Source organism: Podospora bellae-mahoneyi, chromosome 3 (assembly GCF_035222275.1).
Source record: "Podospora bellae-mahoneyi strain CBS 112042 chromosome 3, whole genome shotgun sequence".
Lineage (NCBI taxonomy): Eukaryota > Fungi > Ascomycota > Sordariomycetes > Sordariales > Podosporaceae > Podospora > Podospora bellae-mahoneyi.
Genome location: NC_085882.1, coordinates 2,367,101 through 2,379,361, shown reverse-complemented (window position 1 = coordinate 2,379,361; position 12,261 = coordinate 2,367,101). Strand labels below are relative to the sequence as shown.

Below are 12,261 nucleotides of genomic sequence, written 5' to 3'. Positions count from 1 at the left end.
CATCTGTCAGACTTCACTCACAGCGCCAGACTTCGAGGATACCTCACTCACTATCTTGTCTTTGACTAACGCCTTGGAACAAAGAATCACTGCGTATAGTCTTGGAGCTAATCATATCTCTATCCTGTAGACCCTTCCATCATCCGCAGTTATCAAGCTGCTTTTTGATACCCCGCCCGTTGGCCAGGTCACGTCAGACAAGCGACACTCCTTCGCGTCTTGACAAGCAGAAGCTTGCCTAGCATGGGCGAGATCAAGCTGACCCCAGAATTTGATGATCGACAGACTCACCTAGAGTCTGAGCAATACAACTACCAGCCCTATGAATACCAGACAGAAAACAACGACTCGTGGGCTGGTGCTCTTCCGGTGAAGCAGTATGTGTCCCCTTGGTTCGGCTGAATACTTTGCTTTGTTAACACTTTACCTCCAGGGGGTTGTATGATCCCTCACTCGAGAAAGATGCGTGCGGTGTGGGCTTTGCTTGCCACATCAAGGGCAAGGCTAGCCACAAGATCGTCAGCGATGGTGAGTTCTCCTGACAGCGGTTATGTCGAATTAATAACTAAACCTTGACAGCGCGAAACCTTCTATGCAACATGACCCATCGTGGTGCCGTGGGATCTGATGCGCGAGATGGTGATGGTGCTGGTGTCATGACATCCATTCCCCACAAGTTCTTTGTCAAGAACTTTGAGCGTGAGGAGGGCATTAAGCTTCCTCCATTGGGACAGTACGCTGTGGGCAATCTGTTCTTCAAGCCTGATCCAGAGACCCTGCAAGAGTCCAAGCGGCAGTTGGAAGATATTGCCGAGTCCTTGGGCTTGAGAGTCCTCGGGTGGCGAGAGCTTCCCGTGGACTCCACTCTCCTTGGTCCGGCTGCTGCTTCTCGCGAGCCTACCATTCTGCAGCCCTTTGTGGTTCTCCAGTCTGCCTATGGCTCTGGGGATGCTCCTGAGATTACGGACGCAGACAAGTTCGATGACAGGCTGTTCGAGAGACAACTCTATGTCCTCCGGAAGCGTGCCACCCGCACCGTCGGGCTTCAGAACTGGTTCTACATCTGCTCTCTGTCGAACAAGAACATTGTTTACAAGGGACAGTTGGCTCCAGTACAAGTCTACCAATACTACCACGATTTGGTGAATGCTGATTATGAGGCGCACTTTGCCTTGGTACACTCGCGTTTCTCTACCAACACCTTCCCATCTTGGGACCGTGCTCAGCCCCTGAGATGGGCCGCTCACAACGGTAAGCAGTAGGCTGGATTTGCAAGACCGACACCACATGCTAACTTTAACCCCAGGTGAAATCAACACTCTCCGTGGTAACAAGAACTGGATGCGCGCTCGTGAGGGTGTCATGCAGTCTGACATTTTCGGTGATGAGCTCGAGGACCTCTACCCGGTCGTTGAGGATGGTGGTTCTGATTCCGCTGCCTTTGACAACGTGTTGGAGCTCCTCACCATCAATGGTGTTCTGTCTCTCCCAGAGGCCGTCATGCTCATGGTCCCCGAGGCCTGGCAGGGCAACAGTGCCATGGACCCCAAGAAGGCCGCATTCTACGAGTGGGCTGCTTGCCAGATGGAGCCCTGGGACGGTCCTGCTCTCTTCACCTTTGCCGATGGTCGTTTCTGCGGTGCCAACCTTGACCGTAACGGTCTTCGCCCTTGCCGCTTCTACGTGATGGATGATGACCGCATCATCTGCGCTTCCGAAGTTGGTACCATCCCCGTTGAGCCCGAAAGAATCATTCAGAAGGGCCGTCTGCAGCCTGGCCGCATGCTTCTCGTCGACACTCACGCCGGTCGTATTATCGATGACAGCGAGCTCAAGGCTGCTGTTTCCACCCGTCAGGACTTCAGATCCTGGCTCGATGAGAACCTGATCACCATGCCCCATGTCTTGGAGAAGGTTGGCGAGGACAAGAGCGTTGTGCTCGCCGCCAAGCCTGATGACTTCAAGCTCCAGGAGGACCCTCTTCTGCATGCTTTCGGCTACACCTTTGAACAGGTCAGCTTGCTGCTCGCTCCGATGGCCTCTGACGAGAAGGAAGCTCTCGGTTCCATGGGTAACGATGCTCCTCTTGCATGCCTGTCTCAGGCCCCCAAGCTGCTCTATGAGTACTTCCGTCAGCTGTTCGCTCAGGTCACCAACCCTCCTATCGATCCCATCAGAGAGTCCATCGTCATGTCTCTAGAGTGCTATGTCGGACCTCAGGGCAACCTTTTGGAGATGGATGCTTCCCAGTGCGGCAGACTCCTCCTGCCCAGCCCCATCCTTTCCATTGAGGAGTTCAATGCCTTGAACAACATGTCCAAGCTCTACCCCGAGTGGACCGTCAAGACCATTGACATCACCTTCCCCAAGACCGAGGGTGTCCAGGGCTACATCAACCACCTTGACTACATCTGCAAGGAGGCCACTGCCGCCATCGAGGCTCGCGATCGCATCATTGTCCTGACTGACCGCAACACATCCAAGGATCGCGTTGCTGTCTCTGCCCTGTTGGCTTCTGGTATGGTTCACCATCATCTTGTTGCCAACAAGTGGCGTTCCATGGCTGCTCTCGTCGTTGAGACTGCCGAAGCTCGTGAGGTTCACCATATGTGTGTGCTTCTCGGGTACGGTGTGGATGCCATCAACCCCTACCTTGCGATGGAGTGCATCCTCAAGCTCAACAAGGAGAAGCTCATCAAGAAGAAGCTCACCGACGAGCAGCTGATCCACAACTACAAGCACTCTGTTGACGGTGGTATCTTGAAGGTCATGAGCAAGATGGGTATTTCTACCCTCGCCAGTTACAAGGGTGCTCAGATCTTCGAGGCTCTCGGTGTTGACGACAGCGTTGTCGACCGCTGCTTCCGCGGCACTGCCTCCCGCATCAAGGGTATCACTTTCGAGCTCATTGCTGAGGACGCTTTCCGCCTCCACGAGCGTGGTTTCCCCTCGCGCTACACTGTTGGTGTTGCTGGCCTTCCCGAGTCTGGCGAGTACCACTGGCGTGATGGTGGTGAAGCTCACATCAACGACCCCACGTCGATTGCCAACATCCAGGACGCCGTCCGCACCAAGAACGACAAGTCGTACGAGGCCTACTCCCGCTCCGAGTATGAGCAGATCAAGGCCTGCACGCTCCGTGGCATGCTCGACTTCAAGTTTGAGGAGACCACTCCCATCCCCATCGAGCAGGTTGAGCCCTGGACCGAGATCGTGCGCCGCTTCTGCACTGGTGCCATGTCTTATGGTTCTATTTCCATGGAGTCTCACTCCACTCTCGCTGTGGCCATGAACAGACTTGGTGGCAAGTCCAACACCGGTGAAGGTGGTGAGGATCCTGAGCGCTCGCAGGTCATGCCCAACGGCGATACCATGCGCTCTGCCATCAAGCAGGTTGCCTCTGGCCGTTTCGGTGTCACGTCCGCCTACCTTGCCGACTCTGATGAGCTTCAGATCAAGATGGCCCAGGGTGCCAAGCCCGGTGAGGGTGGTGAGCTGCCTGGCCACAAGGTCTCCAAGTCCATTGCCCGCACTCGTCACTCGACCCCTGGTGTCGGTTTGATCTCGCCTCCTCCTCATCACGATATTTACTCGATCGAGGATTTGAAGCAGCTCATTTACGACCTCAAGTGCTCGAGCCCTCGCTCGCGTGTGTCAGTGAAGCTTGTGTCCGAGACTGGTGTTGGTATTGTTGCCTCTGGTGTCGCCAAGGCCAAGGCTGATCACATCTTGATCTCTGGTCACGATGGTGGTACCGGTGCTTCGCGCTGGACTGGTATCAAGTATGCCGGTCTCCCTTGGGAGTTGGGTCTTGCCGAGACTCATCAGACTTTGGTCTTGAACGATCTCCGTGGCCGTGTTGTTGTCCAGACTGATGGTCAGCTCCGCACTGGTCGCGATGTCGCCCTTGCTTGCTTGCTTGGTGCCGAGGAATGGGGTTTCGCTACTACCCCCTTGATTGCGATGGGTTGCATCATGGTAAGTTGATCACTTTTTGATATTTTTGTTACCCCTTCACACCTGGCCCGGATGGATTCAGGCGTGCGAATGATGCAGAGAGGCGTGGTTGGATTTGAAGAAGGCCTGTTTGAATTGAAAATAGGCCTTCTTCACATCCAAATATGCCTTCAGGTGTCTTTTGGACGCTTGTCACTGTCTTTTGGATGCCTCACTTCATCCACCGCCCACCATCCCATGATGATTTCTTGTTGAATACAAGCTAACTGAGCGCGTGAAGATGAGAAAGTGTTTACATCCCTCCACCACTGTCCGCACCCTCGCCGGCGTCACGACGATTGCCGAGATCAATGTCGGCGACACCCTCCTCGACGACAACCACCTCCCGGTCCTGGTCCTCGCCGTGGATGAGGTCAAGAGGGGCCCTATGAAGGAGATTCACTACAAGGAGTTTGATTCTCGTGAGAAGAAAAGCTTCAAGTGCACTCCTGATCACATCCTCCCCCTGCGGACATATGGCACTGCCCCCTCCCTTGTCTGCTCCCAGAATGGGGACAAGGTCGACTGGCAGGTTTACTGGTTGACACGCTGTGACCGTTCCGGTCTTGAGAGAGAGTCGTGCAGTCTGAGGTGGGATCAGGCTGCTCATTTCCTCTACCGTGACCTTGTCGATAGTCAGGACCATACCCCGACTGAAGAGGAGGTCCATAGCTATGTCGACAGTCGTGTGGAAGCACATTTTCACGCAGCCGGCCACGACGACAACCCCCCTGAGTTTGACGACTTTCTGCGCCAAATTGCTAACCAGGAGCTTAAGAATGAGCCTGGCCTGGTCAGAGAGGCACTGCATAGTGCTGTGCAAGAATATTTGGACAGCATACCATCAGACGTTCCCATGGAAGATTTAGAGGTGGATGATGTCGAGCTGGTGGACCTCGGACCTGAGATAGGACAACAGTTACGCGACATTGAGCTCCCGTCCTCGACATATGGAGGATCTTACCGTCCTGGTTCTTCCCAGTATACGTCCAGACCAAACTCGTCCCTTGGACACGCAGGGAACAACTCGAATGGGGGCTCATCACTCATGTCACTCCCGTCAGCTACACTCGATCGCTTCGCCAAATTGAGAAGTGGGCTGAATAATGGGTGCCAATGCGGTGGTGTCCGGAGAATCTGTCGTCGTTTCCCTACCGAGCAGCAAGGTCGCTTGGTATATGACATGCTGAGGAGTGAACACCATGATCTCGTTGACCCTTATCTTGTCAGAGATGGTGATGACTTCAGGATGACCGTGACTCGGTACGAGGAGCTGTGCAGCAAGCAGGTCAAGAAGAATCACTTGAAGCTTTACCGCGCCCCTCTTGCCTTTGCTCCTCACCCGGCCAACGTCCAGAGGTCCGTCCCCATCGACCCCTGGCTCCTGGGCTTCTGGCTTGGTGATGGGTCCACAGGCGGCCCGATCGTCTCCAGCTCCGATCTTGAGGTCAAAGTCTGGCTTCATAGCCATGTTGCGGAGCTCAACGCCAGCAGGCCAGCCGGGGCTCGCCCGCTCCACGTCAGCGAGCACCTCCAGCAGAAGGCTGGTGATGCTATTCCGGGGACTAATCACTATGCCAACCACAATACTTACACATATAAGATCTCCAGTCAGGAGGGGATGCCTGGGTATCACTGGAATCCCATCCAGGATGGCCTCCGTTCCCTTGGTCTCCTTGGTGACAAGAGTGGTGGTATCCCCGACTGCTATAAGACTGCGGATGAGGCTACTCGGCTGGCTGTCATCGCTGGCCTCATCGATTCTGATGGCTGCTATGTGAAGTCACACAATACCTACCGTTTTACGCAGCGCACCGATGAGCATAGGAAAATCGTGGAGGATCTCCGCGACTTGGCACTGAGTTGCGGTATCTCTGTCACAGGCATTGACAGAGAAGTCAATAACCAGAAGTTTGGGGATGGGTGGTCAGATATTCCTGGCGATGTCTTCATTTGCTACCTTGGCAAGGGGTCTGCTAAGTTCCAGCAATACCTCCTCATGCCTCGCAAGAAGATGAACATGGCCAAGACCTATTACAATGACGATGCCCGCCCCTTCACGGTCACAGACGTTGAGGAGGATGATTATCGCGCGATTCAGGTCTCAGGGTCCCTATTTCAGCTTGGGAATGGCCTCGTTACTCACAATTGTCATTTGGTTTGTGATTTGAGATCCCCAATTGCCGAGTTTTGCTAACCTTTTCATCAGAACACTTGCCCTGTCGGTATCGCCACCCAGGATCCTGAACTTCGCAAGAAGTTCACTGGTACTCCCGAGCACGTCATCAACTTCTTCTACTATGTTGCCAACGAGCTCCGTGCCATCATGGCCAAGCTTGGCTTCCGCACCGTGAACGAGATGATCGGTCGTGCTGAGGTCCTCAAGGTTCGCGAGGATCTGCGCACTAACAAGACCGCTAACATCGATCTTTCTCTCATTCTTACGCCTGCCCACAAGCTTCGCCCCGGTGTCGCCACCTTCAACGTCCGCAAGCAGGACCATCGCCTCTACGTCCGCCTCGATAACAAGCTTATCTCCGAGGCCGAGTTGACTCTTGACAAGGGTCTTCCCTCCCGCATCGAGTGCGACATTGTCAACACCGATCGTGCCATGGGTACTTCACTCTCCTACCACGTCTCCAAGAGATTTGGCGAGGCTGGTCTCCCCATGGATACCATCCACGTCAACATCAAGGGCTCAGCCGGTCAGTCTTTCGGTGCTTTCCTCGCTCCTGGTATCACCCTGGAGCTCGAGGGTGATGCCAACGACTATGTCGGCAAGGGCTTGTCTGGTGGTCGCTTGATCGTGTACCCTCCTCGCTCGGCCGTCTTCAAGGCTGAGGAGAACATTCTCATCGGCAACGTCTGCTTGTATGGTGCTACCAGCGGTACTGCCTTCTTCCGTGGTGTTGCTGCTGAGCGTTTCGCCGTCCGCAACTCCGGTGCCACCGCTGTCGTTGAGGGTGTTGGTGACCACGGTTGCGAGTACATGACTGGTGGCCGCATCGTCATTCTTGGCAGCACTGGCCGCAACTTCGCTGCCGGTATGTCTGGTGGTATTGCCTATGTCCTTGACATCCACCAGGACTTCCTCACCAAGCTCAACACCGAAATGGTGGAGGCTGGCCCCGTCGAGGACCCCGAGGAAGTTGCCTACCTCCGCGGTCTCATCGAGGATCACCACCACTATACTGGCTCCGAGCTTGCGGCCCGCATCCTGGTCGACTTCAACCGCGCCCTTCCCCGTTTCATCAAGGTCTTGCCTGTTGACTACAAGCGCGTCCTTGCCGAGGAGGCTGCTAAGGCTGCTGAGGCCAAGCGTGCTGAGTACAACCTTCCCATCGTCTCTGGCGTTGAACAGAAGAAGGAGGCCAAGAAGGAGGTCAAGAAGGAGCACACCGAGAAGCTTGCTGACATCGAAGAGAGCTTCGGTGACCAGACCCGTGACAAGAAGAAGGCTCTTGTGCTCGACAAAACCAAGGGCTTCATGAAGTACCAGCGCCGCTCTGAGAAGTACCGCAGCGCCAAGACGCGTGTCAAGGACTGGGCCGAGCTTTCTCAGAGACTCGACGAGGACGAGCTGAAGTATCAGTCCGCTCGCTGTATGGACTGCGGTGTCCCCTTCTGCCAGTCTGATACTGGTTGCCCCATCTCCAACATCATTCCCAAGTGGAACGAGCTTGTTTTCCAGAACCAGTGGCAGGACGCCCTCAACCGTCTCCTCATGACCAACAACTTCCCCGAGTTCACTGGTCGTGTTTGCCCTGCTCCCTGCGAGGGTGCTTGCGTTCTCGGCATCAACGAAGACCCCGTTGGCATCAAGTCCATCGAGTGCGCCATCATTGACAGAGGTTTCGAGAAGGGCTGGATGGTTCCCAACCCTCCCGAGGTCCGCACCGGCAAGAAGGTTGCCATCATTGGTTCTGGTCCCGCTGGTCTTGCTGCCGCCGATCAGCTGAACAAGGCTGGTCATCTTGTCACCGTCTACGAGCGTGCTGACCGTCTTGGTGGTCTGCTCATGTATGGTATCCCCAACATGAAGCTTGACAAGCGCATCGTCGACAGACGCACCAAGTTCATGGCCGACGAGGGTGTCATCTTCAAGACCGGTGTTTCCATCGGCGACGATATCAAGCTGATGGATCTCAAGGCTGAGAATGATGCTGTCATCATCGCCACCGGTGCCACTGTCGCTCGTGACCTTCCCATCAAGGGCCGCAACCTCGAGGGCATCCACTTCGCCATGGAGTTTCTTCACAAGAACACCAAGTCTCTGCTTGACTCCGAGCTGGCTGACGGTTCTTACATCTCTGCCAAGGACAAGCACGTCGTTGTCATTGGTGGTGGTGATACCGGTAACGACTGCATCGGTACCTCTGTCCGCCACGGTGCCAAGTCGGTTGTCAACTTTGAGCTGCTGCCTCAGCCTCCCCCGGAGCGTGCGCGCGACAACCCGTGGCCCCAGTGGCCCCGCATCTACCGTGTCGACTACGGTCACACTGAGGTGGCTCAACACACAGGCAAGGACCCCCGTGAGTTCTGCATCATGTCGGAGGAGTTTGTCGACGACGGCAGCGGCAAGGTGAAGGGCATCAACACCGTCCGTGTTGAGTGGACCAAGTCTGCCAGCGGTGGTTGGGACATGAAGAAGGTTGAGGGTTCTCAGCAGTTCTTCCCTGCCGACCTTGTCCTCTTGTCCATGGGTTTCTTGGGACCTGAGGCTCGTGTCTTGGGTGACGAGATCGAGAAGGACGCTCGTAAGAACGTCAAGACTCCTGCTGGGAAGTACAGCACCAATGTGGAGGGTGTCTTCGCGGCTGGTGATTGCCGTCGTGGACAGTCGCTCATCGTTTGGGGTATCAATGAGGGTCGCCAGGCTGCTCGCGAGGTTGATTTGTATCTCGAGAAGAACACCAGCTTGCCTGTCACCGGTGGCATTGTCAAGAGGACTGCTGAGGAGGTGTTTACTGCTATTGCTTGAACAACAGTGAACACAATCGGGGGCGTTTGAAAGGAACGATAATGATGACGAGGAATGAAAGCATGGGTTTCTCTCTCTCACATGGGTCAGAAGGGGGGGAAGCGCGATCACACGACATCAAAAATTTTTCTCTCCAGCGAAAGGGAATCATGATTTCTTTTTCTTTGATGTGATACCATTTTTTCGTTGTTCATTGCAAGAATGTTATCTGGCTGGTGGGGGATGATGGATGAGAGGTGAAATTTGTGGTATTACTTTTTCTCTTTGGTATGTTTTTTCTGCTGGTTCGGCCGAGAGGGGGGGGGGGCGTGGGTTGGCATTTGGGAGCATTTTCTAGTAGTTTTATTTTCTTTTTTTTCTTTCTTGTCGCTGTGGCATTTTTGTTTTAAGGTTGTGTACATATTTCAGATTTCAAAATAAAAAGCTGTTCAAAAAGTAATGGGGTTTTGATGTGTGATGATGTTTGGTGATCTTTCGAAGAGCTTCGATCTGAATACTGGTACCATATTCGGTTGCAGCTCCTCTACGAAAATGCGACAGACAACTGTCCAAACCCACACACATTAACTGCAGAAGAAAACCATCCTCGGCTCGACAGTCTTCATAGCCTAGCCTCCAACATGGTGTAGATCATGGGATTGAAAGCGCTTTGCCTACACCAAGATATTACACCAAGATAGTTAGGAAAGGAACAAGTGCAAGAACAGATGTACAGGCACACGATGGACGGTACCTCATCTCATGGCATTTTGTCGATTCATACTTTACACATATACACTATGATAAAAGATATTTCGTCCTGTTTTTCCTCCCTACTCCTACTCTGTAAGTACAAGTGTGTATATAATAACACTATATGAAACCCGCTTCAAATAAACAACCGCCCCCGCCCCCATCCTCCCCGACATATCCAAAAACAGCTGGGTATTACACAATATGGCAGAGTAAATCATCCCCCCTAAATCAACCCACCCCCTTTAACAGCTTACAACTTTGGCTTGGAACCAGCATTGGCCGCAATCTCCTCATACATGCGGTCAATCTCGGCGCGGAAAGCCCTCGCCGTCTGCGGGCGCTTGAGCTTGAGGCTGTTCATCTCGTTAGTTATACTGTATCCAATAGAGTGACTCGGAAAAACTTACGTGGGAGTCAAAAGCTCATTCTCGATCGAAAAAGGCTCAATATCCAAATAGATATTCTTCACCTTCTCGTAGCTGTTGAATTTGTGGCTCTTTCCAATGTTATCCAACAGTTTCAACAGCGCCCCCTTGACCCTCGGGTCGTTCGCCGCCACCTTGAGCGCAGCCTTGTCCTCGGCAGAAATGTTCTGCTTGAGGATCTTGCTGGCATAAGGAGCAAAGTGCACAGGGTCGATACCGAACACAGCCACCAAACTCGACTCCTTGGGCTCGCCATGCACAAAGGCCATGGCGAGGAGGTTGCAGCTGCCGAGGTAGACGTTCTCGATGCGCTCGGGGGAAATGTACTCGCCCTGCGCGAGCTTGAGCACGTTCTTCTTGCGGTCGATGATCTTGAAGCGGCCCATGCTGTCCACCTCGACGATGTCGCCGGTGTGGAACCACCCGTCGGCCTCGATCGTCTTGGCCGTCTCCTCGGGGTTACGGTAGTACTCCTTGAAGATGATGGGACCGCGCATGAGCAGCTCGCCGCGGGGGTTGGGCTTGTCCTCGACGGTGTACTCGTAGTCGGGGACGGACTCGATGCAGAGCTCGACCGAGGGGCACGGGGGGCCGATGTTGCCGGTGGTGAAATCGCCGGGCATCTGGACGGTACCGACGGCGTAGGTCTCGGTCATGCCGAAACCCTGGACGAAGTTGTTGCCAAAGGCGGCGCGGAGGAACTCGTGGACGTCGGGGTCGAGCTGGGCGGAACCGCTGACCATGGTGCGAGCGCGAGAGAGACCAACACCCTTGAGGACCTTGGGGGTCCAGATCTTGTCGTAGAGGAAGTGCTTGTTGGTGGCCTTGCCAGGAGGAAGCTTCATGCTGGTCTTCTTGGCCTCAATGACACGGCGCGAGAGGGCACCCTTGAAGCCCTCCTGCTCAACCGTGGCGGCCTGGATGGCAGAGTTGATGCGGTTAAAGAGACGGGGCACCGACATAAGACCAGTTGGGCGCAGGAGCTTGATATCCTCCACAAGCTGGGTGATGTCACCGTGGAAGTAACCGATGCTGGCGCCTTCAGCGAGAGCAGTCTGGTCAGCCATGCGACCATAGATATGCGCAAGAGGAAGATAAGACAGGTGGACGTCGCCAGCCGTGATGCTCTGGTTGGAGCGAGCAGCCGAGATACCGGCAACACCGTTGGCGTGGGTGATAAGGACACCCTTGGGGTCACCAGTGGTACCAGAGGTGTAGTTGATGGTCAGAACATCCTCGGGCTGGGGAGGGCGCATTGGGCGGCCGGAGCGGGCACCCAGCGCCTCCACGCCCTCCATGGAGAAGATCTCAAGGCCAACCTGGGCGGCCGCAGCGTTCAAGAGCGACAGCTTGGAGTGGCCGGTCATCTCACCGGCATCGAGGGGGTCCAGGGAGATGATGAACTTGAGGCTGGGCACGCGGGGCGCAAGCTTCAGGAGAGTGGGGATGTGAGGGAGCGAGCAGACGACGGCAGTCAGCTCGCTGTGGTTGATGATGTACTCGGTCGCCTCGGGTCCGAGAGTCTCGTAGAGCGAAACGGGCCACAAGGACTGCGAGAGCAGAGCCAACTCAGTGATCTGCCACTCGGGGCGGTTCTGGGCCCAGAGACCGACAGCATACTTCTTGTCAGCCGTGACGCCAACCCGCTGGTGCAGCTCAACGATGCCAGCACCAAAGTTCTTCCTGCGCTCAGCAACCTCGGTATATGTCGTCCAGACAAACTTGTTCTCCCATGTCTTGGAGACAGGGTTCCAGGGTCTGTGGCCCAAGCATCTGTTTCTAGGGACCCGCGCGACGGAAGCTTCGAAGAGATCGTGGACGGTGCGAATGGCGGGGTCGAAGGTCTCGAGAAGAGGGCCGTTCTGGAAGCGCCAATGGCGGTAGATGGGAGTCCGGTTGGGGCGCTCGGTGCCGGGGATGGGGAGGGCGTAGGGAGTGCCCGGAGGGGGTGGTTGGGCGATGGCGTTAATGTAAGCCGTCGTGTCCTGCTTGCTGGGAGCCATGGCCGCGAGGTGTTTCGGCGAAACTCAAAACGAGCGTCGTTACCGGTGGTTGAAGGAGGGGAAGGTCGAACGGCGTCTAGTAGATGTGACCCGCACGAACAAAGACAAGAAACAGCAATTC

At 55.0% G+C, this 12,261-nt stretch overlaps 3 protein-coding genes across 3 annotated transcripts; 2 read left to right on the top strand and 1 right to left on the bottom strand.

Moving 5' to 3' along the window:
• Positions 1 to 243: 243 nt before the first annotated feature.
• Positions 244 to 3,987, top strand: GLT1_2 (glutamate synthase [NADH]; the record flags this gene model as incomplete). The annotated part of the gene is made up of 4 exons (XM_062872519.1): positions 244 to 377; positions 434 to 528; positions 580 to 1,251; positions 1,307 to 3,987. 4 exons carry the CDS (start codon positions 244 to 246, stop codon positions 3,985 to 3,987), a joined length of 3,582 nt encoding a protein of 1,193 aa, XP_062733651.1.
• Positions 3,988 to 4,852: 865 nt separating this feature from the next.
• GLT1_1 (glutamate synthase [NADH]) lies at positions 4,853 to 6,193 on the top strand (the record flags this gene model as incomplete). The annotated part of the gene is made up of 1 exon (XM_062872518.1): positions 4,853 to 6,193. The coding sequence occupies one exon, from the start codon at positions 4,853 to 4,855 to the stop codon at positions 6,191 to 6,193; it is 1,341 nt and encodes a 446-aa protein (XP_062733650.1).
• Positions 6,194 to 9,721: 3,528 nt separating this feature from the next.
• FAA2 (medium-chain fatty acid-CoA ligase faa2) lies at positions 9,722 to 12,140 on the bottom strand (the record flags this gene model as incomplete). Its single annotated transcript, XM_062877836.1, has 2 exons — positions 9,722 to 10,065; positions 10,120 to 12,140. 2 exons carry the CDS (start codon positions 12,138 to 12,140, stop codon positions 9,963 to 9,965), a joined length of 2,124 nt encoding a protein of 707 aa, XP_062733649.1. The 3' UTR covers positions 9,722 to 9,962.
• Positions 12,141 to 12,261: the final 121 nt, after the last annotated feature.